The 27,285-nt window shown below is 41.5% G+C and overlaps 9 protein-coding genes and 4 long non-coding RNA genes across 15 annotated transcripts; 2 read left to right on the top strand and 11 right to left on the bottom strand.

Annotated features, from left to right (window-relative positions):
• Positions 1–460: 460 nt before the first annotated feature.
• LOC145695646 (uncharacterized) lies at positions 461–823 on the bottom strand. Its single transcript, XR_014133761.1, has 3 exons — positions 764–823; positions 635–715; positions 461–590 (listed from the first exon to the last, which is right to left on the bottom strand). It is a non-coding gene; the product is annotated as an uncharacterized LOC145695646 (long non-coding RNA).
• Positions 824–1,091: 268 nt separating this feature from the next.
• LOC145711002 (putative cystathionine gamma-lyase 2) lies at positions 1,092–2,473 on the bottom strand. Its single transcript, XM_081788717.1, has 4 exons — positions 2,282–2,473; positions 1,963–2,236; positions 1,500–1,923; positions 1,092–1,458 (listed from the first exon to the last, which is right to left on the bottom strand). Exons 1-4 carry the CDS (start codon positions 2,440–2,442, stop codon positions 1,124–1,126), a joined length of 1,194 nt encoding a protein of 397 aa, XP_081644843.1. The 5' UTR covers positions 2,443–2,473; the 3' UTR covers positions 1,092–1,123.
• A 322-nt stretch (positions 2,474–2,795) lies between these two features.
• On the top strand, positions 2,796–4,906 carry LOC145712059 (aminopeptidase NAALADL1-like). Its single transcript, XM_081789747.1, has 5 exons — positions 2,796–3,026; positions 3,069–4,163; positions 4,207–4,380; positions 4,420–4,530; positions 4,602–4,906. The coding sequence occupies exons 1-5, from the start codon at positions 2,804–2,806 to the stop codon at positions 4,904–4,906; spliced, it is 1,908 nt and encodes a 635-aa protein (XP_081645873.1). The 5' UTR covers positions 2,796–2,803.
• Positions 4,907–4,910: 4 nt separating this feature from the next.
• Positions 4,911–5,314, top strand: LOC145698449 (uncharacterized). The gene is made up of 2 exons (XR_014133924.1): positions 4,911–5,137; positions 5,178–5,314. It is a non-coding gene; the product is annotated as an uncharacterized LOC145698449 (long non-coding RNA).
• On the bottom strand, positions 5,279–10,957 carry LOC145698431 (uncharacterized). 2 transcript variants are annotated; one of them, XM_081775638.1, is made up of 11 exons: positions 10,669–10,957; positions 10,514–10,621; positions 10,342–10,469; positions 10,051–10,298; positions 9,944–10,007; positions 7,330–9,903; positions 6,826–7,255; positions 6,220–6,778; positions 5,917–6,177; positions 5,706–5,872; positions 5,279–5,663 (listed from the first exon to the last, which is right to left on the bottom strand). In XM_081775638.1, exons 1-11 carry the CDS (start codon positions 10,946–10,948, stop codon positions 5,389–5,391), a joined length of 5,094 nt encoding a protein of 1,697 aa, XP_081631764.1. In that variant the 5' UTR covers positions 10,949–10,957; the 3' UTR covers positions 5,279–5,388. The 2 variants fall into 2 exon arrangements, with proteins under 2 accessions (XP_081631764.1, XP_081631772.1); XM_081775646.1 differs by having other exon boundaries at positions 5,917–6,132.
• A 963-nt stretch (positions 10,958–11,920) lies between these two features.
• Positions 11,921–13,344, bottom strand: LOC145709827 (uncharacterized). Its single transcript, XR_014134946.1, has 3 exons — positions 13,084–13,344; positions 12,486–12,809; positions 11,921–12,205 (listed from the first exon to the last, which is right to left on the bottom strand). It is a non-coding gene; the product is annotated as an uncharacterized LOC145709827 (long non-coding RNA).
• Positions 13,345–13,565: 221 nt separating this feature from the next.
• LOC145712058 (endonuclease domain-containing 1 protein-like) lies at positions 13,566–14,893 on the bottom strand. Its single transcript, XM_081789746.1, has 5 exons — positions 14,751–14,893; positions 14,541–14,706; positions 14,346–14,429; positions 14,194–14,295; positions 13,566–14,149 (listed from the first exon to the last, which is right to left on the bottom strand). Exons 1-5 carry the CDS (start codon positions 14,891–14,893, stop codon positions 13,895–13,897), a joined length of 750 nt encoding a protein of 249 aa, XP_081645872.1. The 3' UTR covers positions 13,566–13,894.
• A 142-nt stretch (positions 14,894–15,035) lies between these two features.
• On the bottom strand, positions 15,036–15,511 carry LOC145711297 (uncharacterized). The gene is made up of 3 exons (XR_014135150.1): positions 15,485–15,511; positions 15,241–15,405; positions 15,036–15,198 (listed from the first exon to the last, which is right to left on the bottom strand). It is a non-coding gene; the product is annotated as an uncharacterized LOC145711297 (long non-coding RNA).
• A 177-nt stretch (positions 15,512–15,688) lies between these two features.
• LOC145712057 (metallophosphoesterase 1 homolog) lies at positions 15,689–17,422 on the bottom strand. Its single transcript, XM_081789745.1, has 8 exons — positions 17,137–17,422; positions 16,952–17,089; positions 16,807–16,857; positions 16,541–16,748; positions 16,265–16,479; positions 16,015–16,228; positions 15,862–15,975; positions 15,689–15,818 (listed from the first exon to the last, which is right to left on the bottom strand). Exons 1-8 carry the CDS (start codon positions 17,260–17,262, stop codon positions 15,703–15,705), a joined length of 1,182 nt encoding a protein of 393 aa, XP_081645871.1. The 5' UTR covers positions 17,263–17,422; the 3' UTR covers positions 15,689–15,702.
• Positions 17,423–18,538: 1,116 nt separating this feature from the next.
• LOC145707013 (ER membrane protein complex subunit 1-like) lies at positions 18,539–21,736 on the bottom strand. Its single transcript, XM_081784523.1, has 7 exons — positions 21,536–21,736; positions 21,355–21,489; positions 21,134–21,311; positions 19,391–21,057; positions 18,992–19,325; positions 18,870–18,951; positions 18,539–18,807 (listed from the first exon to the last, which is right to left on the bottom strand). The coding sequence occupies exons 1-7, from the start codon at positions 21,734–21,736 to the stop codon at positions 18,675–18,677; spliced, it is 2,730 nt and encodes a 909-aa protein (XP_081640649.1). The 3' UTR covers positions 18,539–18,674.
• An 18-nt stretch (positions 21,737–21,754) lies between these two features.
• Positions 21,755–23,200, bottom strand: LOC145706916 (DNA/RNA-binding protein KIN17-like). The gene is made up of 6 exons (XM_081784408.1): positions 22,993–23,200; positions 22,746–22,949; positions 22,526–22,705; positions 22,303–22,483; positions 21,882–22,257; positions 21,755–21,840 (listed from the first exon to the last, which is right to left on the bottom strand). Exons 1-5 carry the CDS (start codon positions 23,185–23,187, stop codon positions 21,884–21,886), a joined length of 1,134 nt encoding a protein of 377 aa, XP_081640534.1. The 5' UTR covers positions 23,188–23,200; the 3' UTR covers positions 21,755–21,840; positions 21,882–21,883.
• A 195-nt stretch (positions 23,201–23,395) lies between these two features.
• LOC145696428 (uncharacterized) lies at positions 23,396–26,115 on the bottom strand. 2 transcript variants are annotated; one of them, XM_081773473.1, is made up of 2 exons: positions 25,940–26,115; positions 23,396–25,347 (listed from the first exon to the last, which is right to left on the bottom strand). In XM_081773473.1, exons 1-2 carry the CDS (start codon positions 26,006–26,008, stop codon positions 23,419–23,421), a joined length of 1,998 nt encoding a protein of 665 aa, XP_081629599.1. In that variant the 5' UTR covers positions 26,009–26,115; the 3' UTR covers positions 23,396–23,418. The 2 variants fall into 2 exon arrangements, with proteins under 2 accessions (XP_081629599.1, XP_081629591.1); XM_081773465.1 differs by lacking the exon at positions 25,940–26,115 and adding an exon at positions 25,437–25,818.
• A 284-nt stretch (positions 26,116–26,399) lies between these two features.
• On the bottom strand, positions 26,400–27,099 carry LOC145708603 (uncharacterized). The gene is made up of 4 exons (XM_081786294.1): positions 27,002–27,099; positions 26,833–26,887; positions 26,671–26,788; positions 26,400–26,621 (listed from the first exon to the last, which is right to left on the bottom strand). Exons 1-4 carry the CDS (start codon positions 27,097–27,099, stop codon positions 26,446–26,448), a joined length of 447 nt encoding a protein of 148 aa, XP_081642420.1. The 3' UTR covers positions 26,400–26,445.
• Between the last annotated feature and the right edge of the window lie 186 nt (positions 27,100–27,285).

Raw genomic sequence — 27,285 nt, 5'->3', positions numbered from 1 at the left:
AATGACCGTTCAACTAAGGGGATACGGATGGACATTCCACATTTTCAAACTGAGATTTAAAGAACTTCCTACTTATTTTGTTCACTCCTGTACTTATACCCATATAATCAAGAGCACCAACAATTTTATGCAAATATTACTGGCGTCAATAACAGTTGCGAGACAAGCATTTCTAAATATCACCACTTGATTATATCCTTACAACAAAGTAGCTGCAAATCAAACAGTAGCTGATTGTTACGAAATTGTAAGAACCAAGAAGTCCAGTCCTAACCAGCTCGTTCAATAAAGAAGTCAGATTCCACCGCGAACTCCCTAAGGGAGGAAACATCGAGAGGTTCAGAGGAACACGATGAAAGATTCAGCCGGACGCGATGAATTATAAATCCTCAAGATTAGCCGTTCGGACACCTTGAAACTTTATCTATTTTTCATTTGAATTCAAGAATTTTGCAAAATAAAGTTTTCAAAATTTATTATAAAAAACTATAACAATGATAAGGATGTCAGGTAAAGATGTAAGTATTTCGTTAAAGCAGGACGCAAGCTTTGGATTCAGTCTTCTTGTTCTTTTTCTTTGCAGGCTTGACCTTAACATTTTTATTTATCAGGGAGCATTTGAGGTAGAACGCACCTTTTTCATCTTGATAGGTTTCAGCTTTTCACTCGCTTCAGGGCATTCTTCATCCTCGTTTGTGCACTTTCCTTCTTTGCACTAGAATTTGAAGTGCTTAGAAAATTTTGTCTAGGAATTCAAGCTCACCTTCTTCTTTTTGTCTTCACCGATTTTCGGTAGATTGATAGGCATTGTTTTCCTTACTCCAATCCTAAATTAGTATTAGCGCAAGTTAAATGCATCGAAAATTGAAACTTACAAGCTGCGCCCCAAAATAACCTGCTTATCTTTTTTCGTTTCTCTCAAACTCTCTTGAAAACTCTAATGAAGAGCATTAGCCAATTCGAAAATCTCCAACTGCGCCACTCAAGACTTTCAAGAGCGTTAGAAACCATGGTAATCTTTCAATTCGATTGTGAATAGGTTCGATTCCGGAATGAAACAATTGTGAGACTTTGGGTAGACGCACGTGTTTATTAATAGACAATTTTATTCAACAAGATTTTTTCAAGCTTTGTTGTTGTTTGTTGCTTTTTTCAAGGCGTAGTCGATATCCTCGATGATGTCATGAACGGCTTCCAGTCCGATGGAAACACGAATCATGTTCTCGGTAATGCCGATTCGGTCTTTCTGCTCTTTTGACACAGCTCCATGCGTAGTAGTGAACGGGTGCTGGGCAAGAGACTCGTATCCACCAAGGGAAACTCCATGGGAAATGATCTTCAGTGATTTTAGAAATCTCTCCGCTTCGCTTCGACCGCCCTTTATAGTAAAAGTCACCATTCCGGAAGGAGTGCGGGAAATTTTCTTTAGTAGCTCAAATTGAGGATGAGATTTCAGCCCTGAAAATAGACTATAGAAAAATTACATTTCAATATTTTACCAGGATAGATCACTTTTTCGACGCAAGGATGAATTTCAAGCCATTCAGCGACTTTTAGAGCGTTCTTCGCGTGTCTTTCCATTCGCAAGTCGAGCGTCTTGATCCCTCGACTCACAAGAAAGCAATCAAATGGTGAGGGAACACCTCCGAGATAAAGTTGCGCGTTTTTCATTTTTCGCGCAAGATCGATTTTATTTGTTGAGACCAAGCCACAGATAGTATCCGAATGACCGTTGATGTACTTGGTCGCAGAATGCAAGACGATGTCAACGCCGTAGTCGATTGGTCGCATATTCCAAGGCGAAAGAAATGTGTTGTCAACAATTACTAGAGCATCTTTATTCTTTTCACGAACTGCCTTGACAACTGCTGGCACATCGACGACTCCGATGAGTGGATTGGTGATTGGCTCGAAATAAACAAGCTTAATTCTTATTTATTCTATTCTTTTTTTAAGTCTGACCTTTGTTTTTTCGGTGATCGCATCGGTCACATCCTCTACTTTCTTAAAATCAACCGGGCTGACGGGGACATTGAATTGCACTTCCAATTTCTGCAAATAGGAAGTCGTGCTACCATACATATCCTCGCTACAGACGACATGATCGCCAGATTGAAGAAACGACTGGAAGCAGGCGGTAATTGCGCTCATTCCCGATGCAAAAGCAAAGCCGTACTTGGCGTTTTCGAGCTTCGCGATGCATTTTTCCAGAGAATCGCGTGTAGGGTTTCCCAATCTTAATTACATTAGATGTTGGTTTTAGGTCTATCAAGAAATAAACCTTGAATAAATAACAGGACCGGTGAAGATATCATCGATACCGACTTCAGCTAATTGGTAGGTAGACGACATCGTGATCGGAGGGACAATCGAGGGATCGGATTCATTTGGATGGTGTCCGGAATGAATAGCATCTGTTGCAAAGCTCTTGTACTCACTCATTTTCGCCCCTTCTCTTTGAGCTTGAAAACACGAAAAAGGATCTTCAAAGGCGTACCTATCGTAAATAAAAAGAATAATTGTTTTTGGTTGTCGCCCAGCATTGTAATTACATTTGAAAATTTATGAGAAGAAGCAAACTTAGAAATAATTAGACGTCTAACATATCCATTGCTCGAAATTTTATTTATTTTGTCAGAAAGTACTTTCCACGATGAGTTCTTGCGTTAACTTGATACTAAAAAAGCAAAGCAAATACGTTTGATTCTTCAATTTCCTTCGCATATTTGCCCATAACTTTCATACATGTATAAAAGAAAAGTCAGCTCTGTTCTTCTCAGTACTAGAGAGAAATCTATAAAAAATGGGCAAAGTCACCAAGTGGGTGGGAATTGCCATTGGCATAGCTGTAGCTTTAGGTGTTGGAGTTACTATCGGTTGGTTTAGTAAACCAGAAGCTGAAGCTAAGAATGCCGACGATTTTGATTTCAAGCTAATTGATAATTTCGTGAATGCTGTTGACTCTCAGAAGTTGGAGAAAGAGACCGAATATTTGAGTGGGGTGATTCGATGGGCTACTAGTCAAGGTAAGCGGTTTATTTTTTGAATTTCACTTTTAAATTTATCAGGTGACTATGAAATGGCAGACTACATCATCAACAAATGGAAAGATCAACTAGACGATGCTTGGTCGATGGACTATCAGATCCTCCACTCCTACCCTGACGAGCCTAACTGCTACGCAAGACTTTCAGGGGGATTCACTCTTCGTAAAAAAGAAGATGGAGATGAGTTCCAAAACGATGATCAAGTGTTGATGTTTTATAATGCCTTTGCTCCTCCTACTGAAAATCCCATTTCCACTTCAAAACTCGTCTACGGACATTACTGTAATCCAGACAATGTTCAATGGCTTCTATCTCAGGATCCTGATATTTTCCAAGATTCAGTCGTCATCTGCAAATATGGTGGCGGCGCTGGGCGACCAGATAAAGGCAGAAACGTGAAACCTTACGGTGCTCAAGCAGTCCTCATCTTTTCTGATCCGCACGATGCATCTGATGAAAACGACAAAGTTTTTCCCGAGGGTCCCGGAATTCCAGAAGATACTGTTCAACGAGGCTCCGCGAAGTACAAACGTGGTGATCCGACTTCACCGGGTTATCCATCAATCGAAGGGGCTTATTTTGACGATTGGAGAGACCTCCTCAACTATACTAGAGAACAAATAGACTCGCCGCACATTTGGGCACCACTTCCATCTCAGCCAATTGCTTGGGGCGATGCACAACACTTGCTTTCTGAACTGGAAGGTGGACCTGTCCCACAAGAATGGAAGGATGAGTCAGCAATGGCTACTCTTATGAATTTCGGAGGGAGCATCAAGAACGGTCAAACTTTTGACATTCAGATCGCGGTCAAGTATGAACGAAAGAAGTCTCAAGATGTTATTGGAATAATCGAGGGATCTGAGTACCCAGATGAGTATGTCTTGATTGGAAATCATCGCGATTCTTGGGTGCACGGAGCTATCGACGCAGGAGCTGGAATGACATCAATTTTTGAGATTTCAAGACTCTTCAAAGAGCTGAACATCAGGCCAAAGAGAACTGTCATCTTCTGTTCGTGGGGCAGTGAAGAACACGGACTCATGGGCAGTATAGAATTCGTGGAGGAATTCCTGGCGGTACTCAAAGAACGAGCCATTCTTTACATCAACGCCGGTAGAATATAAAAAAAGATTTGACGGATACAAATTCATTTTAGATGTTAGTTTCCAAGGAAACGAGTACTTCAGAGCAGGAGCCTCTCAACAAATGCACGAATTTGTTTTTGAAATAACCGACTACATAAAGGATCATAAAGATTCAAGCATGAGCGTTACCGATCGGTGGGTAGAAAAGACTGGAGCTGATGGCAGACCAAACATTGGGAATCCTGGTTTGAAATAACATGCTAGCCGGTTTATAATTTTATTAGGTCTCGGGTCAGACTATGCTCCATTCCATCATTTTGGAGGCGTTCCGGTGATTGATGTTGGCTTCAGCCAGACAACAAGAAAAATTGGAATCTATTCAACATACCACACTGGTATTTTTGCCATATATAAAGCAAAAATGCAATATGAATTAAATAAAAATATAAGCTAACGAATCAATAAGGATACGACAACTACGAATACGTGAAAATGATCGACCCAGGATTCGTTGCTGCAAAGAAAGTGACAGAAGTCACCGGTGCATTTCTTATCAGAGCTTCTTGTTCCGATTTCTTCCCCATCGATCCATCTCCAATGTCGAGATACATCGATAACTTGGATGAAAAGCTCCCTGAAGTAGGCAGCGAGATTTCCTCGAACCAGCAGAATTTGATAAAAAGAGCAAGTGCGTCGTTAAAATCTCAGGAATGGTTGAATTTTCAAATGTCACATCAATATAAACTTGCAATCTTATCAGCCACGATATAGCTCATTTCTGCAAAAAATAACTACGATACGAGCGAAAATGCAGACAAGAAGCGATCATTTATGCGTCTACTGAACTTTTCGAAATATCTAACGGATCAAAATTGCTGCCACCCGATTCAGCAAGATCTTCAAAATGTAGTTGTCACCAGTAGAGCGGAAGGTGGACCAGCAACTTATCCGGGACTCTCAAATTACTTCGCTCTTGGCGACAAAGAGGAGATCCAACGACAGGTAAGCAAAAATAGATGAGCTACAATGACATGCATTTTAGGTCGGAATTCTGATAACAAGACTCAATGCTGCAGCAGATTACCTCAATCTAAAACCTTTCTCTGTTCGTGCAAATAATCAATGAGCCATCAGATTGTTCAAATAATTAATTTTATTTAAATAAACTCGTAAAACACAAAATAAGTGAACAAGTATAAATGCCTGATCGAGTGGCAGTAGAAAGTGTGACGTGGCAGTAAAATAAAAATTTTCTAACAACGTTCTTGAAAGACTCTGATCTTTCTGTTCCCACTCTTCGAGGGCAAGACCTCTCCGTCGACAATCCTAGCTTCATCCATGTCTGTCTGAGTAGCGAAAGTAACAAGCCAATCATCGCCATCTTTGTTGATGTTCTTAGTTCCGAATGTTGCAAACAGGCCTTTGACATCATCGAGACTCCACTTTCCAAGATTCTTGACTCGAACCATGTAGCATTTCTCAGGAGCTTTGCTTTGAGTGTCCCAAGTTGGTAATTGAAAATGACTCTCTAAGTTATTTGGTTTATTTTGAAGCTCTGTTGAAGTCCTACCTTCTGTCTTTGGCGTTCCTGGTTTTGATGCATGCACATCGTTTGAATTCCAACCGCCGCATCCTTGTCCTGGCTCGAAGTGAGTGTCAGCGCGTTGGGGTCTTCTTTCGCTTTGATGCTTTAGTCTCAAGTCTATTTTAGAATCACCGAACGAGTTACTGCCATGCCTAAAAGTATGTCTGAAGTCTTGGGATACCTGTTGCATGCTTACTTGTACCCATAAGGAAGGCTATTTTTTCGAGCGAAGTCTTCGTAATTGTTGCGATTCGAATTACGATAGCCACCTCGCTTGTTGTTGTATCCAAAGCCGTAGTTGTTGAAGCCACGGTTGCTGTTCCAGTGGTGATTCTTGAAGTAACCATTGTTATTCCCTCGAGTCTTGAAGTTGACTGATGATTTGTAGCCACGGCGATCCCGGAATTCGTTCCTAATGGTGCCGTAAGGATGTCTGTCGTCGTCACCAGAGTCAATTCTATAAAATGATTCAGATGCTAGAAAGCATCTGATAGTTTACCTGTTATGGTTGTAATCAGTTCGGTCACGATTCGTTTCGTATCGTTTCTCAAACGGACGACTGTCATAGCTACGATTATCGTAGTTTCGATCATCATAGCTTCGATTATCATACGATCGGTCATTTCCGCGATCATACCCACGATCATATCCTCGATCATAACCTCGATCATAGTCTCGGTCATATCCACGGTCGAATCCGCGGTCATCGTAAATTCTAGGGCGCTCTTCAGATGGACTTCGACCACGATATGAAGGTGCATCATATCTCCTCGGAGATGGTGACCTACGTCGACGAGGTGGTGATGGACTGCGATCATCATCGGAACGGAAACGAATGTGAACAGGTCTGTCCCGACTATCTAGGCGGTCCCTGGATGTAAAAGAAGCTTTTCGGACATTGTTCTCGGGAGAGGATTCATCCCAACCTGACTTTTTCGCCATCGCTTTGAGCTCTTGAGCTCTTGCAACAGCTGCTTCTTTTTCCTGCCGGATGAGTTCAGATTTCTTCATAGGTGCCATAGAAGGTCGCGGTGGAAGGTCAAGGGGAGCAGCATGACCTTAATGATTTTTAATGATCGACAATCCCAAATAGTCAATGACAAACCTTGATAAGTTGGAACAGAGATCGTGTGATACTTTTTCAACTGCTCCATCGTCACAAATTCAGCACGTCCAGTCTCATTAACTGTAGAAGATTCACCTCGATTTTCAGGCACTTTTATTCGGCTGTGGTCATCCTTTGAGCGCCGCTTCTCCTTGAGCTGCGAATCATGTTTCTCTCTGTCCTCGTTCTGCCCACGATCTCGATCTCCAAACTCCTGCGAACGTGAACGAGAGGCTCGATGAGGAGGTTGGTATGATGGCGGCTTATCCTCGTCGTTTGTCGCGCCGAACTCCGGCCTAGATTTATTTCTCTGGACAGATTGCCGACCATATATCTTCTCAGAATGCCGTGATAAATTCGACTGACTCGAGGTTGATCGTTTGGGAGGTGGATAGTACGGCTTTCCGGTCTTATTTTCCTGGGGCAATGGCTTTGATGGGTTCACGATTCTATTCATATTTTCAATATTTATCTAAAATTAAGTATAACTTTTGAGAACTCTGCCTCGTCAGCCGCATCTTCTAATCGTTTAGCTCTCCATTCGGGAGTATTCGAATCCTTCACTGAATCTTTTTCGTGCTTGAAAGTATTTGAAGCTGCTTGGTCTGGCACCTTAGAGGACAACTTTGCTTTCGAATCGCGTCGGACATTTTTGCTCATCTTGGCCCCTTCCAGTTGTGGGTCACTGGAGTCACGTAGCGGATGTTTTGGTGCTTTTTCAGCATGCTTGGATTCCTTGTCGACTGCCTTCAGCACCTTTTCGACAGGCCAAGCAAGGACTTCTTCCAGAGAGATCTTTTTCGACATCTTAGGCTTTTTCTTCGGGGTTACTTTTGGCGGTCTGATTATTCCCTTCGCGGCGTCGAGTTTCGCCTGAAGAGCTTCTTCTTTTTCTCTTTTAATTTTTTTCGCAGCTTTCTGCTCTTTACGAATTTTTTTCGCAAGCATTTTCCTTGAGTACTCCCATCTTTCGATGCTCCTCCATTTGTTAGGCACCGACATATCCTCTTGCAGCTTCTTTCGCTTTACCTTCAAGGGAACTTGGTTGAATGCATCCTCTCGCCAACCAAGCGTACCCTCTTCATTGTCTTCATCAGTGCCAGCGTGTTGATGCCGCAACTCGGCCTGCTTTTTGAAAGCTTGACCAAAAGAGCAAGGCATCTCAAACGCCTCAAAGAAAACTAAAAACTCGGAATGCTCTATCTTCACAAATTCCAAGAGAGACTCGCGTAACTTTCGCGTTCCGTTGATATCCCAAAGAAGACGCTCAGTTTTGAATCGCTTTTGGTGATTCATGAGTTTATTCTTCGATGGCTCAGAGGGTCCGAAAAAATAGTCGTAAAACCGCTGGTACAGCTCTTCATTTTCCTCGACAAGAGATCGGAACTTGTCTCCAGAAAACTTCGATGTTGTCTTTTTCGTTTCTTTGCGGAATTCTCGTCTTTGATTGACACTCGCCACGTGGACGATGCCGTCCTTGTCTTCCAGCGAGACATCCTTATCGTTAATCATGTCTGCGTTTTCCCACCGCTCAAGGTCCGTCATTTCGTAAAGATACTTGATGGGCCCATCGACCGTGCTCGGATCTATTACTTGTAACTGTTTTCTTATCACATCTATCTTCAGCGGATTTTCGGTAAAGTCATATGATTGGCGAAGACTTTTGTACAATAGGGATTTTCCCATTTTGAACTTCTTTTCTTTCTTGTGCCGTGTCGGTATTTTAAAACTGCGTTTCTGGCTCAGCAAGTTGAATCGCTTCTTAGTCATAACCGGAGCCTTTTTGGCAGGCGAAGAAGTTGGTGGACCAGGTTGTGGTTCTGAATCAAGCTGGAGCCTCCCTCTTTTCTTAGACAGACCAGGATCAGGAGATCTTCCTTCTGCAATCATTGAATAAGTCGTCTCAAAATTAGGATTGCTGGGAACCCTTACTGATGCAGGCAGTTCATCATGGATCTGGTTCTCTTCTATCTTCTCCGATGGACAATCACCGGTTTCGTCAACTGGAGAGTCGATATGGCCATCAAATCGACATCCAATCTCTTCGGGTTTTTGTAAAGCACTGTTAGATGTATCCATTTTATCATCTTTTTTCACCGTGGGGCTCGAGTTATTGCCCCAGTCTTCATCACTTTCTTCTTCCATTTCACTCTTGTTCTCTACTTCACTTTCTTCTTTGTTTTCGTCGATTGATCGTCTTGTTGCTTTATCGCTGGAGTCACTTTCAGACGAAGAGTCAGTGTACTTTTCAAGGTCCTCGCTCAGTTTTCTTGTTAAATTAAACTTTCGCAAGTTCTTCTTGTATTCCATTTCATCAGCTACGTTCTTCATATCTTCATCTATCTTCGCCATGCCATCTTCGATATCAGAAAGCTCATCTTCAGGAAAAGGGGCAATCCCATCCAAATCTTTGTCAAGAAAGAGCTCATTAGCATACCGTTTGTCAAAAGAATCAAGTGCAGCTTTGAGGTCGACACTCTTCTCTTGAGGCTTTATTCTCACTGGCGCGTCTATGTCTTCGCTTTCTTCTTCGTCTTCAGGATCAGAATATCCCACGTATTTGCCGTTTTCATACTTTGGCATCGGAGGAATCGTTGAAGGCTTGAACTTCTCTTTCGCTCGTTCGAAAACGGGGCGCCCCTCGTATGTGACTTCTTCCTTGTCACCCATCATATTGAAAGTCGATCTCAAAAGGTACTGCATCGAGTGCGCTCTCACATCGTTTTTCTCCATATTCGAAGCAATCGTCTTGCTGAGACCGAGGAAAATGTCGCCATTGAAGGCCCACGGCTCCTCGCCACGCTTGCCGGTGACTTTGACGCAGCACTCTGGCTCGTGAGTTTCGTAGTCCTTGAAGGACTTGATGAACTTCTTTATGACATTCTTGCGTTCGCCCAAGGGTATTCTCGCTTTAGATCCATACGTCGCCCATCGATAGTCAACATCACACAGCCAGACATGGAAGGTAAAAGCAGGGATGTGCTTGAAGTTGTACTCGCGCGGAATCTCGTAAAAGTTGGCGAACTCATTGTTCCAGCAAGCCTGTTTTCGATGATCGTCTAGGAAGAGGACCAGTACCTTCGGCAGTATAAAACAATGGTAAAAAGGGGGAACTTACATTGTCACGTGGATTGTCAGCGTCAGGACGTCGATTAAAGACTTGTATGGCCACTCTTGCCCAGCTGGAAATGAGATTAGTTTTTACCATTTTTTCTTTGTTCTCACCTGACACCAAAAAGGGAGATCGCAAAGCTCCACCTTCCTCTGACGGCTCTAACTTGTGGCAAGTCCTTCTCGCGGCGAAGAGGCGCTAGAATGTGCGCCATGAGCTCTGGCCCGCGCTCGTCTCGAGTGCAGATCAGGTAGGGAAGCATGAACTTTGTTTGCTCGATGCTGGCAAAGTAGACTGTGTTGAACACGGGGAACTCGTCCATGGGAGGCAGCTGCATATCTTCTATTATCGGCATATCGACCTTTATAAGAGGGTATGATTAGTGGGAAAATATCGGAACTGACCGTAAGTGGCAACTGCACCGCAAACTTGAAAAGTGCTTGATCATCAAATTGGATCTTTGGAATGAGACACACTCGGTTTTTACAGAGAATGGTCCTTCCATAATCATCATCGAGCTTGTTGATCTCCTCTGAATGAAATTATATGGAGTGAATACGCAAGTAAAATTCTTACCTAAATCATAAGTACACATGACTTTCCCTCTTGCATGTTTGAGTCGCTTATATCGCCGCATTTCTAGCTTTATTTCATCAAAATACTTGTCGCACAGCAATATCGCACCTATTCGAATTTGAAAAACTGCATTAACTTCATTTCATGCTCCATACCTTGGCGTCTAATATCTCTCAAAGTCTTGTGCATGGTTGCAATGATCGTTCGAATGCACTTGTCCCACATTCTAAAGGACATCTCCCGCGTCGAGGTCAGAACGCGCAGATTCGTCGACGACATCGTCATTCCTTCCTCGATCTCATGAAGGAGTAAGTGCTTGATCTCATTGAGCTTATTCGTGTCTTCCTCACCCAGTTCAGGCATCTGGGATTCGAGTTCTTCACTCTTTTCACTCTCACTTTCAAATTGGCTCATGTCGCCTTTTTGAGGATCCATTATTCGACAAGTCTGAAACGGAAAAGATTATTGAAGAAAAAGGGTTGAAATCAAAGAAAAATATGGCGGCAACTAAGACGGTTGAACATACGTTACCGGAGAAATTTTTATCATTAATAATTTATTAAAATCATGTATTTCAAAAATACAAAATTCGTTAAATTTTAATGGGGACTCCCCATTGGGGAGGCTTTTTGATAAAAATACCAGTAGTCTTCAATGATTTCAACCTTTTTTCTCTGAAAAAATTGTTCTCTAAAAACAGCGAAAAAATGTAAAAACGCAGGAAGAAAAACATAAAATGCCGGCAAGTGAAACGAAATCTCGAGAAAGAAACTGCTATTCTCGAAAATATAAAAATAAAAAATAAAGCTGGTCCAAGCGAGAGCGACAAGTCGAGCGCACTCGTGGGAACTTGAGTCGAATTGTATCGAAATGCGACTGAATTTGAGAATCGCCGAATCATGATTGTTTTATCCAAGGTTGATGGTAATTCGACTAATCATGAGTCACTACTGAAATTGACGAATTTAATTTGATTCTATTAAAAAAGCTTCTGCTTCGAAATTTTAATATTTTGATTAGAAATTAGCAGTTATATTTTATTCAATGTAATCTGATAGACGCCGAATATGAACATCGAATCATCAGTAAAATACATCAACAAATAAGGGAAGAAGAGGACGCTTCCTTAGAAAAACTCGCCGACGCTGCGAATTATATCATATAATTTATATGCCCGTGCGAAGAATGCTCTGTGCCGTGCAAGAGATCTTTTGAAAAGCAAAATAGCAAGAATAAAGACTGCGAATAAGACTGAAGTAAAGAAGTTCAAAAATTCTTATTATGAGCATGTTTCAGATGATAAATTTATTCTGATGCTTTAATCCCCCGTCAAATTGTTTCAAATGCTTCGATAATACTCGTTCAAATCGGTATAAGAAAACGATAACACCTGCCCTAGTCTCTTAATTTATTGAAGAATCGCTTTATTCTTTTGATAAATGACTGTAATTCCGTCCTGACTTTTGCAGGTTTAACTCGGTTCAGACAGATAGTTGAATTCATTCGGGCAGACTAGATTTTCTCATTTTCTTGAAGCCTTTTCTATGCTTCGGTTTTCTTTGGATTGATTTTCATTGAAGTATTTGAGCAAAAATTGAAAAAGGTCTTTCATCGGATTCAGCTGGTTGCGCTTCTGCCGCTCGCTCAGATACTTGTCTTTTAGGTTTTGCTCGCCGTAGTATTGAATATAACCTGAAATTGAACTGTCAATAAGAATTTATGATTGAAATAGCGTTGTTCTGTTGCGTAGTAGGCCAGTTTAGAGCTCAAATTAGGGGCATCCCACACGTAATAAAAGTCCTTCAAGACGATAGTATTGAAGTAATACTTTATTTAATTGTTTCTGAGACTGCGTCAAAATGTGGTATAAAAATAAAGATAAGGCAAGGAACCTTCTTCATTTTCAAAGTCAGAGAAGCAAAGGTATACAAATTTAATCAGTTGTTAGTGTCCACAAGCGACCTTTACTTACAGTAATACGCCACAGATAAAATAATAATGACTAAAATATCGACGACGGCGAGGCACCAGCTGAAAATATCATCTCTACTGATCATCGGTTCCCACAAAAATTCGCTCAGGAAAAGTTCTGCGTCGTGTTGATCTTTTTCTCGGATTTATTCAGGGGGCATGTGCGGCGATTCTCATTGTATCTTTCAAGCAGTAAAAGAGGAGATCTGTACAAATTTGCAAGTGCCAGAGAGTTGACGCTAATGCACCAAATTTTTGACAGCTGAAGCTGTATTCAGTTCCCAACTTCTGATTTCTCTTCCGAATTAGCCGCTCTCAGACAATTCTGAACGATTCAATGGTTATTTTTTATTTTTGCAAGAGAAAGAAAAAAAAACGCGAAAATGAACGGACGGGAAATCGTAAAAAATACGAGGCTTGTAATTATATATCGTGAAAAAACGATTTGAAGAAGCACAAAAAAACTACAACTGAAACATGACTGTAATTAAGATCCATCTTTTTAACTAGGTTTCTTCAACTAATAAAGATTTAAATTAGCTTCTCTCAAGACTGACAATTGGAATCGTTAGCTGTGATGAAGAACGATTTTTTATTACCTGATAGCTCGATTTTCTCTTTGATGCTCGCTCCTTTCGTAAATAGATTATAAATTAAAAAGAAGCAAAGGGCGATTGTTATTCGTTTCTAACCGAGTTTAACTGGCAAGTAAGACAACTCTCAAGTTGAGAAACTACACGCGCTATTGCGGCGCGTTAGGGCGCAACTTGTTTAGCCAGACAAAGGACACACACTTCTTTCTCTCTCTTCTTCATCAAATTCGAGTCTTTTATTACAATAATGGGAGTTTACACATATTGAAAAAACAGCGAACAATTCTATTTGCAACTGTGCCAAGACTTGAGGACATTCTCTTTCTAGTTATTCTAAGCCTTTTATCTTGCCCCAAGGTCATGGTCATTTTTGGGAATTGCCGATTCCGAATTAATTAAATTGGTGATTGATTAAACTTACATTAGTAGCTTTTCAATATGCCACTCAAATATCACTTCTCTATTTGAAATGGACTCTCTCAGAGCCTACAGTATTGACACGCTCTCATTTTATGACATTTGAAGACATATTAGCACGCCAGTAAATCTAGATTCTCAAGCCCTTCCTGTATCTTGTCAAATACGCGTCCCAGTCCATGATAAGACCGTACCATGGGCCGTAGCCTGTGTTTGGCCGCTGGCAAGTCTCGTCAAAGATTGGCTCTCCATCGTAGTAGGTGTTGCTGAAGGTCTCTGCGGACATGAACAGGTCCCCTGAGGACATCGTCTGGTCGTTTTCGTTTTCTTGGTAGTAGACCCAAGAGTAAGTGTACCCAGTAGCATCGTCAGTGTAGCAAAAGCTTGGAAAGAGCTCGAACTAAAATTTCAGCAGGATAGTGTCAAGGTCAAGCCCCCTTCCTTTCCAATAGGCAGCGGGAATACGGACGTTTCTCTTCGCTGGATTATCCTCATTCATCCAGCCCTTTGTCCCATGCGTTCCTGTATAAATCCACGCGTCTTTCCCGTCAATATCTCGTTCCATGAACTTGCGGACCATACATTCTAGCTGGTTCCAAGCACGCTGGTTGAAATTGGAGCTTTGTGGCGCTACGTTTGTCAAGGTAAAGGTCGTCTGAAATTCGATCGAATAATTATAAGAGACTTTTACGATCGTACCTTCATGGCCATTTCATTTTGATTCATAATCGCGCTGGGTACGAGGTGACCGCGGTCAATTTTGATCTCAGCGTTGTTTCCAAGGTAATCCTCATCAATCGGCTAAACAACCCGGCTTAACCCGCACTTAGCCCGTGACCGAAGAACTCTACCTGCCACTGATGACAGGTTTCGTAATTTGCGGAGCCAACGCTCGCAAGATTTCCGTAGAAAGATGTCTTTGCGTCGGGTAGCTCCTATAGATTGTTAATGAGTTTGATTGATCTAAATTTGAAATCAGATCTTTAGTGGGGCAATAACAACACGATCAATTTCAAGATACTAAAAGAGAGGAATCGAGAACGTACTGCACAAAGGCCGTTGAGAAGATGGTGCCAGTTTGACGTCGGCCGAGAAAAGGTAGGCTCGTGGCTGTAACGCCTGAACTTTCCACCAGAGTAAACAGGAATCAAGTCATCGATAGAAAACAGCGTCGCGTAGTAGTGAGGGTTTCCATATCGATTCTGACAGATTCTGCAACTCTCGGATCAACAAAGATATAAAATGCTTGACCTTGCCTGACAGTTCGCCCGGCGTTACCAACAGATTCTAGCGGCCACTCTGCGCCAGGCCGAAAATAATCCGCACCGCAGTTTACTGGGTTTACACCGGGAACCCAATCTACTGCACTCACTGCTCCTGCGAGAAGAAAAACTCTCATTTTAAATAAATCTTAGATCTTTGCCTTCATGCTTCTATTTCAATGTAAAACACGTGCTTTTCTTCCCATAGTTTTCGTAATACGGTCACTGCTGAATGCTCTGAGCTACTGTCACCTGCTTCAGGAATATTATTTATTTGACGAAGTGAGAGCTAATTTTATTTTTATCAAATGAAATCAACGAGGAATTTAAGTCGAATTTGTTGTCCAAGTGGGAGTTGTTGTTTCTTCTGGAGCGTCAGTAACTTCATACCCGACATTTCGCCACACAGCTCTGGTGAAATCAATTGGCTTGACACCGTTTACTGAAAATGTAAAATAAAAAAATGAGAATAAGCTCGAATTACCTTCGAAAGTGAGCTTGTTGATCTTGGATGCGACCTTGATCAATCTTCTTGTGTGCAATTGGTGATTTATCTGGCCGCGACACTCGGCCATATATCGGAGGATCCACTTTCTGTATGCAGTGGCAATTTGTCTCCATGCCATGCCGACATCGGGCGAAAGTCGAACTGAAAAATTATTTTTCACGGATATTTTCACGGAAGCTAGAAAAATACATCTTTATCATTATTGATTCTGAAACCTTACATTTTCATTATTTAGCTTTTTCCGGAATCTCTAAAAAAGCTCTTCTGCATGTGCCCTGCTGAGAAAAGGAAGTTTCATGAGCGCGCTCTCTCGCGCCACACATCGATTCGTCAAATTATAGAAAAAAAACTCAGACTTCTGATTAATTGGCAGTTTATTTTATTTATACATTTGTAAGATATAATATTGAATAATACACGTGCAGGCAGTTTTGTTTCCTAGTCTCGGAATTTGCGTTGTGCTCGTTTCGTGAACACTGATTTTTTCGTTATTTCATCTTTGGCTTCAATTGCGCCTTCCATTAGCCAGCTGAAGAAGCTCTGGTTCCGGAATGCTTTAAAATATGAGTTTAAAGTTTTCGAGAAGGTTGTTATTACTTTTATCCAAATTTATGAGGACGAGAATGACTGGAATAAAGATCAAATACATCAGGAGAACTTTTGATCTTGGAGGAAGCCAAAGAATTGAATAAAACATTGCTCCGTTTTGTTCTAAAAACCTTGATTTTCAGAACAAATTTCAAGTCCTACCCAAAACAGCAAAGCCAAAACCAGCTGCTCCCATTTTATAGTTACAACTTGGCAGGACCATTTCTTTCTCTGATTGATGGTCAAGAATATTCAAATTGACGTAGCCTTTCTGCATTTCGAACTTCTGCTTGTTTCCATCGTGTAGGAAGAAACTCTGATGCTCGTGGCCAGAAAAGATAAGATTCGGCGAGAAATTTCGAACGATTTCGTCGCCCTAAAATCTTGTTGAAGGAAAATAGCAAATTTGTACCTGAGGTCGGCGAGCATCTGGTTCCGTTAGAGGAAAATGCGATAGAAGAATTTTGACGGTTTGCTGATAAGCCTCGCCTCGGTTCTGCGGCTGGGCGTGCTTGAGTTGCGATTTCGCACCTGGCATGATATTCGCCTTGTCAAATGTGATGAATTTGAACACTTCTTCGTCCTCGATCGGTGCATGGAACGCGTACTCGAAACGTTCGATCTTTTCTTTTGACAGATCGCAAATATTTCCTCGAGGCCTAATTATTTCCTTTAATCAATTTTTCGCCTGTTTTTTCGATCTTTCCTGGAGTCGCTCGGTCCCACCCTTCACCGCCAATGTCATTATCTCCAGGGACAAATATGTGATGTCTTTCTTCGTGATGTTTTTTGATATCAAACACATTATAAAATCTTTTGACGTACGACTTGAATTCGTGTTCTCCAGCTACGCTTCCTTCGTCGAGTAGATCTCCAAGGAAGATGATTACATCAGGCTAAAATGAAGTTACTTGAGAAAAAATCATAGTGCGGTTTTCGGTGATCGAGTTTTACCTGTGTGTAGTGGAGAGCTTCGTGGTATGTAGACTTGATGTAACGATCGATGTCGGATCTTTTGGCGGTTCTCGTATTTCGTCATTAGTATGAATTATACAGTTTATATCGCGAATGTTTACTGTATAAAATCAAATGTCGAGAGAACGGTCCTAGAAATGGCGGCGGTGATAGAAGTGGGATTACTCATATGCCCGGGTAATTGCGGGTCACTGACAAGTAGCATCCTCACTGCCTTGGGATTTATCTCGGGTATCCTCGGCCAGGAAACGTGCGAGAGGAGCTTGAAACGCTTCTTTAGAAAAAACGATTATCCACTCAAAAACTTACCTTGTAGCAGAAGAACTCGCAGTAGAAGAAGATAAACAAAATTAGTAGCATTAGCGATCTGTTAACGTGTAGACGTTTTATCTTCCTCTTCAAATTACTAAGTGGTCCTCTTTTACTGAGCTTCATTTTCTTCTCAAGTGTTCTTTGATCTCTACGGGTTAAGGTTCACGGTCGGAATAACTGTTGAGGGGAGTAACAGTTTCGAAAAACTTCACCAAAGCCGACAAGGATTTGCCCGCCGGCGCTCTCGATGTTCCGAATTCTAGCACTAGTAACTCTCTATCAAAATACAGTGCAATTGAAATAATTTATTATATAATGAATATATTTATCGTATTTCGAGTACAGATTTTTTGTCTTAGTCAGGTTCAAACAATCTTCTCTCTTCCAGATTTGACTTCTCGCTCGTGTTGAACCAGAGCGCAACAAACGCAGCAGTATGAAATACAGAAGTCACTGAATAAATAGTAACCAAAAACTATAGGAGTCTCTTACCTAAAAGCGTTCGATTTAATGCCGTACGTCTTCGATATTGTTCGCCGTTGTGAACATACAAGACAAGCACCACCCTGAATTTTTATAAAAAGAAAAACTTGAAGAATAAATTTACGCAACAGCCAGTGTATGCCATGACATTTCCACTCATGAGTCCTCCAGTGAATAAAAGAACTTGACCTGCCAAATACATTCCCACGAAAAGGAAGTATGAGATCCCACATGCGGTTGCTTTTTACGAGATATAGGCTTCGCTACGAAAATAATGGACAAATGATAAAAACCTAAAACGCTCCTTTTGTCTCATTCGAGAGTTCCTTCTCTATCGAATACACCGAGGCGCATGGGAGGCAAAGTGCTTTCATACACATTAAATCTTCTTCGCAACATCCACAAAGTTTTGAGCTGAATTGAGGAGCAGTTTTCTTTGGAGTTGAACCTGGTTGCTTAGTTATCGCTCCTTGTTTCTCATCTCTCTGAGAATCAAGAAGAATGGTTTGTTCTTCTGTGGCGCTTACAAAGTCCTGAGATATTGGAACCTCTATGGGGGTAGGCTGACTTGTCACGGGAATGTCTGCCTTTTCATCAGATTGCTGAAATGTCTCGTCGATCTTCTCAACTGCGCCATTTTCAGTAAACTGCTCTTGAGGACTACGAACTAAGTCTGGATACAGTGACCCAGATTTTTGAACATTTTCTTCGCTCGAGCTCATCTCTTATGTTCTCAAGTTCGTTGGAAAAGGCCTTTTCGAATTGCACGAAACGAAATGCAAATGTATTTAAGATTCAGGATGAATTCGCGTTGACAATCACTATTTGCCTTTCATTTTTACTTGCTTGCACCCCAAATTACTCCCCGCTAGTCACTGTATTTACAGAACGGATTTACTTTGTGGTAAGCCGGTCATTTTTATTGATTGAAGAAATTTATTGAAGCTAATCGTGTACATGCAGAACTTGACAAACATAAATTGGAAACATTGAATTGGTCTAAAATTGATTTTTCTATAGATGTGCATCAAAGTCAAACTTGACTTATTTGTTTATTGCCAAAGACGGTTGGTCATTTTCATTTGCGCAAACATCTTGCAAGCGTACGTGGCGCCGACAAAGCCGATGAGAATAACGGAAATCATCATGTGGTCAAAGTCATCTTTGAGAACATCGAATGTGCCTTTTGATGATTTAAATTTTGTTCAACAAAATGGAAAAAAACGTCATTTCTTTGAATCATTCCTGAAGGATGAACTCTCGTCCAGAAGAGGCCAGTGTCAGTAAGGCCAAGAACGGTACATGTTGATTCAAGGCCAGTAATCGCGACTAAAATGCTATTGGAAAAGTGTTTTTCGAAATCAAGCACCTTTGAAATCGTTCACTGGACCAAGATTCTGGAAATAGCTGATCACGAAATTCGGGGGAAATCGGAGCTCTGGCTGATACGGCATGATTCCTTCCTCTCTATCGGTTGGAGCTGGAACGAGTCGGCGACGGGGATCAAGAAAGACTCGAGGTAGCGAGACAATTTTTCCGGATTTAGTTCCAATCAGCACAGCTTTATTCGTGATGCCCATTTGTGACTGAGTCACAGACAGTGAGGAGATCTCCTCCGAGCTAACGAATGACTTTTGAATAGCAACAGGGATTGAAGCGGAGAGAGAATCCCAGTGAGTTGCGTTTCCATCGTCAGTACCCTGTTTTCGAGATTGAAAAACTTAAGAATTGATTTATTCCAATGAGCTGAAATCAAATCTCGTTCCTTGTAAAATTCAACAGAAGTTATCTCCGTTCTGAACATTTTTGCTGACCAGTAAGAAAACACCGCCCAATTTTCAGCCAGGACGATTTTCGCCGGTCCGTGAGCTCGCTTATGATTACTTGAGTGAATGACCTCTCCTGTAACTCCGTCCAAAAAGAATGCATTCACAAACATTTGTTCCAGATCAGTCTTTTCCTTCGACTCAGCAAGAACGGCGATCAAATTGGGATTCAGATACTTTTCCATCACCGATCGATCGGCAAGGGGTCGTCCTTGTGAGTGAATGACATCAGTAGCAGGAGCAGCAGTAACCTGAGAGATCGTCATTGAAGCTGGAATCTGGAAGGTCCAAGTATTCTCGAAAACTTTGTTTTCAACTTGGAATTTTCCTCCGATAATCGCTTGCGAGGTCGAATCGTAGAGCCAGAAAGCCGTACGCTTCAACTTTTCAGCTGTAGCAGCGTCAACATCTCCGATAATCTCGACGCCGATTTTGCCAACGTCTAGCTTCTTGAAAATCAATAGCGATGGGTTGTTTGAAGTCGCTGATCGGAGGGACTCAACTCGAAGAATATCACTTTTTGGCAAAGCAGAGTTCAGTTCTTCAACGCTTCCAGACATGATATCAACGCTGAAATATCGAACTTCGTTTTGACAGTTTCCGACGAGGAAGATGTTCGACTTGAACCGGGCTCCAGCTTCCTTGATCACTTGAGTCTTGCAAGAATCGAGTTCTGGTACGGATCTCTTCCAGATGATATCTTTGCTGAGCGAGTCGATTCCGAAGATATTTCCATTTTTAGTCAAGATGAAGATAAGCTTATGGAGATTGAATTGATCGCGAATGAGCTCAGAAGTACTGACCAAAGGATCGCCAATTTTCTTTTCAAAAAGTCGACCTGATTTAATTTTGTCTGATAATTGAGCAAGATAGGTCTGGAAAAGAGCGAGCTGGATTTGAACTCGTCGAGTGAAGCTCCACTCTGATGGGTCTTCAAGAAGGGCGTCTTCTGGAGGAAGATCGAAGATTTGAACCTGTGAGATGGATGCTAGAGATTCTTCTCGAGTCCAAGAAACAGTGGACGCTTCTGAAGATGATTTAGCGAAGGAAACGGTTCCGTCTTCTGAAAATGCGAGGATCTGAAGATGATTTTTGTTCTTCCAATTGTAGGATTTCACCCAAAGAGAGTCAATCTTTCTAGCGCCACCGAAAGAAAGCGACTTTGTTTTCTTTCCATCTTCAGCAGTAAACGTCCATCGGTTTTGCGTATCAAGACTGGCAGTGAAAATGCCAAGGCGAGAGGGAAAGACTTCCATTCTAGTTGTGTCATCCAGGACCTCGCCACTTTCTGATCGAACAATGCTACCGCAATGGCCATAGAATTGATCTGGAGCGTATCTTAATTCTTTCTGCGCGTGTGTGATGACCTTGCAGTTTGCAGCAGCAGAAATATCTTCGACGGTTGCTTCTTTGAGATTGATAGAGGTAGTCTTTGCATTTTCATCAGTGAAGACAACTCGGCCGTCGGAAACAAGGGCGAATTCTCCAATAGAGATGCTCTCTTTGGATAGGACTTTGACAGGTTCGGTAGAGAGATCATCAATGTTAAGGGTTTCAAGGACGAGTTCGCTTTGCGCATTCTTTCCAATGAGATAGGCAAGATTATTTTCTGAAGATGTTCATGATAGATTTGGTAAAAGTTGAATGAAATAGATCAAGAATAACATGATCTCAATAACATGTACCTTCGTTGGTGATAATTGCCTGGACCAAAATCGAAGCCTTAGTTTCTGAAAGCGGTTTTCGTTCGCGGAAAATCACCAGGTCGCTCTCTCCTACTTCGTTGTTCTTGGCACAAATGATTATGCTCTTGGAGAACAATCTCACGCAATCAGTCAATGAGGATGGACTAGATGTATAAAACTAAAATACGTCTTGAAAAAATATTCATTTGTAAGTGTGTTACCTCTCGGAAAAGAGCTCCTGATTCCGGGACCCAATAACGAGCAATTCCACCAGAAGAAATAGAAACGATGAGTTTGTTCGCGTAGAAGAGGTATTCAACCCTCTCTGAAACTGGCATAGTTTTCTTCCATAAGACCTGAGGAAAAGAATAAGAGGAAAAAATGAAGGATGGGTTGATTTACCGATCCATCGAGAGCTGAAACACTGGCGAGAATGTTCTGCTCCGTGTAGAGCGCAATCGCATCTGCTTGAGCATTTGCGTCGTCGAAGGCAGCGAGTTTGGGGGACCCGAGAACGTCGAGCTTCCAGTCGACCTTTCCGACTTGATCTTCGTACAGGGCAGAGATTAACCCAAAAAAGGGCAGAAACGATATCAACCGCATTCTAAAACAGATCATAAGGGAGACTGTAGAAATGAATAGTACAGAAAGTGATTTTAAGTGGAACAGGAAAGCTTTGAAGAATGATGAAGATGGTGTTGGCTTGGCTGAATATAATTTAATCGTCAGTCGCTACTATTAGCTTAACCTTCACGAGTTGATAACAGATTCTATCGGAACAACTTGGACCTTCTCTTCTTCTTTTTTCTTTTTCTCGTGTTTCTTCGAGATTTCATCAAATTTGAAAAATGCTTCTGTCGTTTCATCCTCAGTCAGCTTCACCTCGACCAGGACGCAGAATTCCTTCTGTCGGATTTCCTTCAGAGTTCCAGTTCGTTTCGCCAGGTCGCCTTTCATGACAATGACTTCTCTTCCAACCTGTGGAATGACTGTTTCTAGGTCGTCTTCGTGGAATTGAGCCTTCATTTTCGGAAGCTTTAGGTGCTGAATAACGGCTTTATGACCGTTAACTTCTTTGACGAAGCCTTTTTGTTTCTCGAATTCTGGGATCGACTTTGACTTCACTAAATTACCAATTTATCCAATTATCGTTTTTATTAAATATTTGCCTTTTACGACCGCTCCAACTTGAACCCATCGAGGCGGTTTTTGCAAAGTTTTCAAGGTTTGATGAGACTTGATTTCTATCGAAGCAATTTTGACAGTCTTTTTGTCTTCTCCAAATTTAGGTTTCTTCGCTAGAGGACCATCTAAAGCTTCACCGGTGGCTTGCATGCGCTCACGTTGCTCCTGAAAGACGATGAAATGACGATAATTGAAAAGAGAGATTACTTTTAGATAGGCTTCTTCTCGAGCTTCTTTCATTTTCCCCTCACGGATGAGCATGTCGATTTTGATCCGTTGCTCGTCTTCTTCTCGGTCTTGTTTTCTGAGCATCTTTTCAATTTCCTTCTTTCTCGCGAGGGTTTGCGGATCTCTATCGATATAGGCCAAGAACCAGCCTTTTCCATCCTAGAAAGGGTTGAACAAAGCTTTCAAAGTCTCTGAAAACCTGATAGTCGACTTCTGCGTATCCTTCTTTTCCGAGCCACTCTGTAAATTCAGAAAGCGTCAGCCATCTTGTCGCGTTCATGTGAATGTGGTGTCGATCCATGATGTACTCATTGTAAACTGTATTGTTCCAGACTCGTTTCGTGCCCCATCGACGCTTGAGAAGATAGAGAAAGTCGTCGAGAAAGGTTTTTGAGAATTTATCCTAAGTCTTGATTGAAACAAACGATAGGGAAAGCGACTCGGACCTGGAATTTGTTTGGATTCTGAGCGCAAAGAAGAAGCTGTCTCTGATGAGATTCGGACATGATGTGACATTTGAAACCGTTTTCATCTCGGCACTGTTTCTCGCACATTTGACAGTACCATCGAAGTTTTTGAAGGCCCTTTGCCTTCTGGCGATTGGCGATGTCTTTTGGTGTGCCTCGCTCGGCTTTCGGCATTTTTTACTGATTTCTAAAAAATGGAACTCTTTAGAAATAAAATTTATCTAAAAGACTCAAAGAATTAAAGAACAACAAGCTTTATTCCGCAGAATAACCTCTTTTTCGACTTTCCAGAACGAATCTTGATTGGCCAGAGCGCCATCTGTGACGTCACGATGCGCAAGTCTTCCTTGATTTCAAGTCGAACAAACAATTCAGAAATGTTTGATGGTTTTTATTCACAATATTTTACAAAAGATCTTCGACAGAAGAACGTTCATACAGTTGAATAAGTATAGGCGAATCGTGCGGAATGATTACTTGTCCATCTTTGAGTACAGAGCTAGCGTATTTGTGACAGATAGGCAAAGCAGTGTGTTGAGTGGTGATAATTTCATATTCGTCGTCAGATTCTTCCTCTGCTGTTGCATTGTCAACCTTTGGCAGTGTTTTTTCGAGGGCAGCGTCAGGCTTCTTGGAGTCTGTTGAGGTTGACGAAGGCTCGACATCGTTTTGTTCGGGATTTTCTAACGGAAGATTGTCCTTTTCACCATCGCATTCAGGCTTAGCCGCCTCAGCATCAGTAGGATCCGAAAGCTCTTCAGTAGAATCATCCTTCTTCGCCTCAAGGGAATTCTCATTTTCAGAGAAAACTTCGATTGGGCTTTTGGCTTCATCATCAGAACTTGAAAGCTCCAGGATCTCCAACACGGACAAGTCATCATTTTTCGCTGTTTTTGGCTGTTCTGTGAGCGCTTTTTCGATGATTTTCGAGATGGCAAAAGAATGATCCACAGAAACTGGTGACTCTTCATGAAGTTTTGTCGAATCTCTGAATTTTTCAGCAATTGATGGCTCTCCTTCTTCAATCTGCGAGTCAGTTGTCTTTTCATCTGGAAGAGTTCTCTCCTGTGACTTTGGAAGGGTTGTGATAGCAGCTTCAGAAGGTGTGCTTTCTTTCTCGTTCTCTTTATCAGATTCGATGGTCTGGCTTGGTGGGTTGGAGTGAGGAGATTCATCTTCGTGGTCACTTGATTCGTTGAATTCTTCCCCTCCGATTTGGATCACTTTGTAGCATTTGTCCGCTGGCATGTAAATTCGGACATTGTTCATTTTGTACTGCTCCCACTTGTGTTGCTTCGTCAGACGTTGAAAGTGAAGTCGAACAGCAGGAACGGATTTTTCTGATCGCATTGCAAGAAATCGCAATGTTTCTATCGGTGGTTCTGGTTCTGTTTTCCAGATTTCATAGAAGAAATTTTTAGTAGCAGCATGATTGAGGTAGAATCCATTGTCGTTTGGACTTATATTCCTGACAGTGGCAAAATCGCTTGTAGCAGAACGAAGACTCTCAGCTTGCTTGATAACTTTCTCGTTGATTTTGATTGTCTGAGTCGGTTTGATGATTGAGTTAGTAGCTTTTTCCTTCTTCGTTTTTTGATGGAACCAAGTCCTGACTGCACTGACCGTCCTACCAGATCGCATTGAGAGATACTCAAGAGCTTTCAGAGGCAGTTTATTTTCAATCTTCCATATTTGACTAAATAGCTCATTGCTAGCTTGACGATCGAGGTAGAAGCCAGCGTCATTTGGGCTGATGTTTTCGACAGTGTACTTCAGAGTTTTCTTGTCTGGTGAGTCTTGTTCTTCTTCAACGACTTCGAGCGGTGTGTCGATGTCGTCTTCGGAACCGGAATCATCTCGAAGAATAATTGGAGATCTTCGGCAGGCTCTCTTCGTTCTTTGCTCACAATAGTCATCGGGTGCTTCAGTTTTCACTGGAGATTCTTCTCTTTCTCGTTTGAATCGCGTGGTGATAGGCTCAGAAGGCAAAGATTTGATCGAACCAGACCGGCGTCGAGCGAACCAATTCTTGATTTGGGTAGGAGTTTTGTCCAGTTTCTTCGCAATCTTGTCGATTTTCTTGGCACTTGGACATTGATTCTTGGCATAGTTCTTCGTCAACACCTTCATATCGTCAATACCGAAGATTGATCTTGATCTCACAACGGGTTCCTCGGCCATGATTTCTTGCTTCACGTTAATCTTTGGTGTTGACTGCGCCAGTGGTGATGGATTTCGCGTAGAAGCTTGTCTTGGTGATGTACGTTTTTGAGGATTTGGATTGGAAGTTTTCTGAGCAGATGGTTTTCCTGGTGGTAGAGTTGAGTTCAAGCTCTAAAATAAAAGTTGAGAAAAAGAAGCATCGTTGAATTAAGACCCCGAGGCTTGGAACCCGTTTGATTCTATTGGCGACTTATATTTACCTTGAGGACATTTCTAAATTGTTCTTTTTTACTGTTTGCCCTGAGTCTTGCAAACTCTACTTTGACTCTTCTCTCAGTGATATGAAGGACATTTGCTAATGCAGCGATCGTCGCTTCATTTGGATTTTTGTCGTTTTCAAAAGTAGCAAGGATGAGGTTATTTTTTCTCTCGAGAAGGGGTGGGCCAACACCGCCCATATTGGCAAAGAATTTCCTGTGTTTAAAATTTGTCGAAAAATGATATGAAAATGCGCGATTATTTACTTTCCAAATATTCACTTTTTGTGTCTGTCCGGGAAAAATGGGCACAGAGCGTAAATAAGCCCGGGGTCACCAGCTTGCGGATTAGATCCCAAGAAAGCCATATGGGAAACTTTTCAAGTGCGCTGATTGTTCCCAGCTTGACACCTGTTTTTATCAAAATTCAATATCTCAGATCTGTGATCTACACTGTGCCTCTCTCATCTGCATCGTTTGCATAACCTCCCATGCAAATTTCTTACCTTTAGAAGTTGACGTGTGCATATCTTCTTACTCAAAGTATCCTGTACAATAAATCGTCGAGTCTTCATGTGTAAAATATTTTTTTCGCAATTTTGCTAAAGCTTTGCGCGTTTTTTTTTTCTGAAATCGATAAATTCGATATTTTCTCAAATGTGGCCGTGTAGCATCAGTCTTCTTGTCAATTTTGACTAACTCCAATTCTTTAGCTTCAGTCAACCGATACAATTATATCAAATTCAGGACGTAATAAAACTCTCACAAGCCCAATAAACATTCCCTTTATTCGGCCAATTTTCCTTTTCAAGTCACAAAAAAGGCATCCTAAATAACAGTTATTATCTTGAAAAGTTGTGCCTGCTGGCAAATTCCATTCAGGCAGCACCAGAGATGTCATCAAATGTCAATTGTATTTTTATATATATACAATTGTATTTTTTTGCATTTACGACAAGATAAATGTATGAAAATAAACTTTAATATCAGTAATCGAAAATATAAGAAAAAGTTATTCATCAGAGGGAGGAATCTGGAGCAAATGTCTGAGCTGGAGTGCTCCTCGAGGGCCAAACTTTCCAACCCATTGCTGTTTGTTTTGGCCATCGGTGAAGATTCCATCTCCGTTGGGCTTGTTTTGGATGAATGGACCTGAATAGCTGCTTCCGTCTTTCCAGGTCAGCGTTCCTGAAAATTTCAGAAATAATGATTTTTGTTTGAAAAGGTTTAATCCTACCTCGTCCCTGATATTTCCCAGCTTCAAAGGTTCCGCTGTATTTTGAACCGTCTGGAAGAATCATTGTCCCACTTCCCTGAATGACATCTTCCTCCCAGTCGCCTTCGTATTCGTAGCCCTAGATAATCAAAGAAATTACAGTAAGCTGAGTAAACAACTCACAGATGAAGAGACCCACTTGCCCTTCCCATGTCGTTTTATGCCATTTTCGCCGGTGCTAATAAAGTATTTGAGCAACATTTTTGCAAATAGAAAGTATGTCAAGAGCACAGTAAACTGACGTTACTGTAGTCGATAAGGAAATTCGAGCAAATAAGGAAATTGGGCTTACCAGTACTGGCCTTTATAAGTGTCGCCATTGGGAAATACGAAGCTGCCGACAAGTGGAGTGGGTTCAGCCTGGATTGAGACTTCGGGCTCGTCAGCCATTCTAAATATATAATAATCATTATTACTTAATTAAAAGTTATGCAAGAAATTATTTATTTTTGAAAATTTTGGTATTTCAGCAAAAATATACCGAAATTTATTAAAATTTTAGGCGTTATTCCGAAAAATGCGCATCCTCCGCCCCAGGGGACAAGGAAGAATAAGGCGGGCGATTTGATTGGTCGT

This window comes from Oikopleura dioica, chromosome 1, assembly GCF_907165135.1.
Source record: "Oikopleura dioica chromosome 1, OKI2018_I68_1.0, whole genome shotgun sequence".
Lineage (NCBI taxonomy): Eukaryota > Metazoa > Chordata > Appendicularia > Copelata > Oikopleuridae > Oikopleura > Oikopleura dioica.
Note: the sequence above shows the minus strand (reverse complement) of the source record. Positions and strands in the feature narration are given on the sequence as shown.

What these genes read in the sequence shown, in the direction of transcription:
- LOC145711002 (XM_081788717.1), bottom strand. Translation starts at nt 2,442, where the DNA reads ATGAGTGAGTACAAGAGCTTTGCAACAGATGCTATTCATTCCGGACAC. An exon ending in CGATCACCGAAAAAACAAAG is followed by an intron (nt 1,924 to 1,962) that starts GTCAGACTTAAA and finishes ATAAGAATTAAG; the next exon opens with CTTGTTTATTTCGAGCCAAT. An exon ending in CGAAAAAGTGATCTATCCTG is followed by an intron (nt 1,459 to 1,499) that starts GTAAAATATTGA and finishes GTCTATTTTCAG; the next exon opens with GGCTGAAATCTCATCCTCAA.
- LOC145706916 (XM_081784408.1), bottom strand. Translation starts at nt 23,187, where the DNA reads ATGCCGAAAGCCGAGCGAGGCACACCAAAAGACATCGCCAATCGCCAG. An exon ending in AGAATCCAAACAAATTCCAG is followed by an intron (nt 22,950 to 22,992) that starts GTCCGAGTCGCT and finishes ATCAAGACTTAG; the next exon opens with GATAAATTCTCAAAAACCTT. An exon ending in GAGAAGAAGCCTATCTAAAA is followed by an intron (nt 22,484 to 22,525) that starts GTAATCTCTCTT and finishes ATCGTCTTTCAG; the next exon opens with GAGCAACGTGAGCGCATGCA.
- LOC145707013 (XM_081784523.1), bottom strand. Translation starts at nt 21,736, where the DNA reads ATGCGGTTGATATCGTTTCTGCCCTTTTTTGGGTTAATCTCTGCCCTG. An exon ending in TTTCAGCTCTCGATGGATCG is followed by an intron (nt 21,490 to 21,535) that starts GTAAATCAACCC and finishes TCTTTTCCTCAG; the next exon opens with GTCTTATGGAAGAAAACTAT. An exon ending in CAGGAGCTCTTTTCCGAGAG is followed by an intron (nt 21,312 to 21,354) that starts GTAACACACTTA and finishes GACGTATTTTAG; the next exon opens with TTTTATACATCTAGTCCATC.
- LOC145712058 (XM_081789746.1), bottom strand. Translation starts at nt 14,893, where the DNA reads ATGAGAGTTTTTCTTCTCGCAGGAGCAGTGAGTGCAGTAGATTGGGTT. An exon ending in TTCTCAACGGCCTTTGTGCA is followed by an intron (nt 14,430 to 14,540) that starts GTACGTTCTCGA and finishes AACAATCTATAG; the next exon opens with GAGCTACCCGACGCAAAGAC. An exon ending in AAACCTGTCATCAGTGGCAG is followed by an intron (nt 14,296 to 14,345) that starts GTAGAGTTCTTC and finishes CGGGTTGTTTAG; the next exon opens with CCGATTGATGAGGATTACCT.
- LOC145696428 (XM_081773465.1), bottom strand. Translation starts at nt 25,634, where the DNA reads ATGGGCGGTGTTGGCCCACCCCTTCTCGAGAGAAAAAATAACCTCATC. An exon ending in AATTTAGAAATGTCCTCAAG is followed by an intron (nt 25,348 to 25,436) that starts GTAAATATAAGT and finishes CTTTTATTTTAG; the next exon opens with AGCTTGAACTCAACTCTACC.
- LOC145712059 (XM_081789747.1), top strand. Translation starts at nt 2,804, where the DNA reads ATGGGCAAAGTCACCAAGTGGGTGGGAATTGCCATTGGCATAGCTGTA. An exon ending in TCGATGGGCTACTAGTCAAG is followed by an intron (nt 3,027 to 3,068) that starts GTAAGCGGTTTA and finishes TAAATTTATCAG; the next exon opens with GTGACTATGAAATGGCAGAC. An exon ending in ACCAAACATTGGGAATCCTG is followed by an intron (nt 4,381 to 4,419) that starts GTTTGAAATAAC and finishes TAATTTTATTAG; the next exon opens with GTCTCGGGTCAGACTATGCT.
- LOC145698431 (XM_081775638.1), bottom strand. Translation starts at nt 10,948, where the DNA reads ATGGATCCTCAAAAAGGCGACATGAGCCAATTTGAAAGTGAGAGTGAA. An exon ending in CGGTGCAGTTGCCACTTACG is followed by an intron (nt 10,299 to 10,341) that starts GTCAGTTCCGAT and finishes CCTCTTATAAAG; the next exon opens with GTCGATATGCCGATAATAGA. An exon ending in ATCTCCCTTTTTGGTGTCAG is followed by an intron (nt 10,008 to 10,050) that starts GTGAGAACAAAG and finishes TCTCATTTCCAG; the next exon opens with CTGGGCAAGAGTGGCCATAC.
- LOC145708603 (XM_081786294.1), bottom strand. Translation starts at nt 27,099, where the DNA reads ATGGCTGACGAGCCCGAAGTCTCAATCCAGGCTGAACCCACTCCACTT. An exon ending in GCAAGTGGGTCTCTTCATCT is followed by an intron (nt 26,789 to 26,832) that starts GTGAGTTGTTTA and finishes TTGATTATCTAG; the next exon opens with GGCTACGAATACGAAGGCGA. An exon ending in TGGGAAATATCAGGGACGAG is followed by an intron (nt 26,622 to 26,670) that starts GTAGGATTAAAC and finishes TGAAATTTTCAG; the next exon opens with GAACGCTGACCTGGAAAGAC.
- LOC145712057 (XM_081789745.1), bottom strand. Translation starts at nt 17,262, where the DNA reads ATGAAGCTCAGTAAAAGAGGACCACTTAGTAATTTGAAGAGGAAGATA. An exon ending in AGGAAAGATCGAAAAAACAG is followed by an intron (nt 16,480 to 16,540) that starts GCGAAAAATTGA and finishes ATCTGTCAAAAG; the next exon opens with AAAAGATCGAACGTTTCGAG. An exon ending in CCTCATAAATTTGGATAAAA is followed by an intron (nt 15,819 to 15,861) that starts GTAATAACAACC and finishes CATATTTTAAAG; the next exon opens with CATTCCGGAACCAGAGCTTC.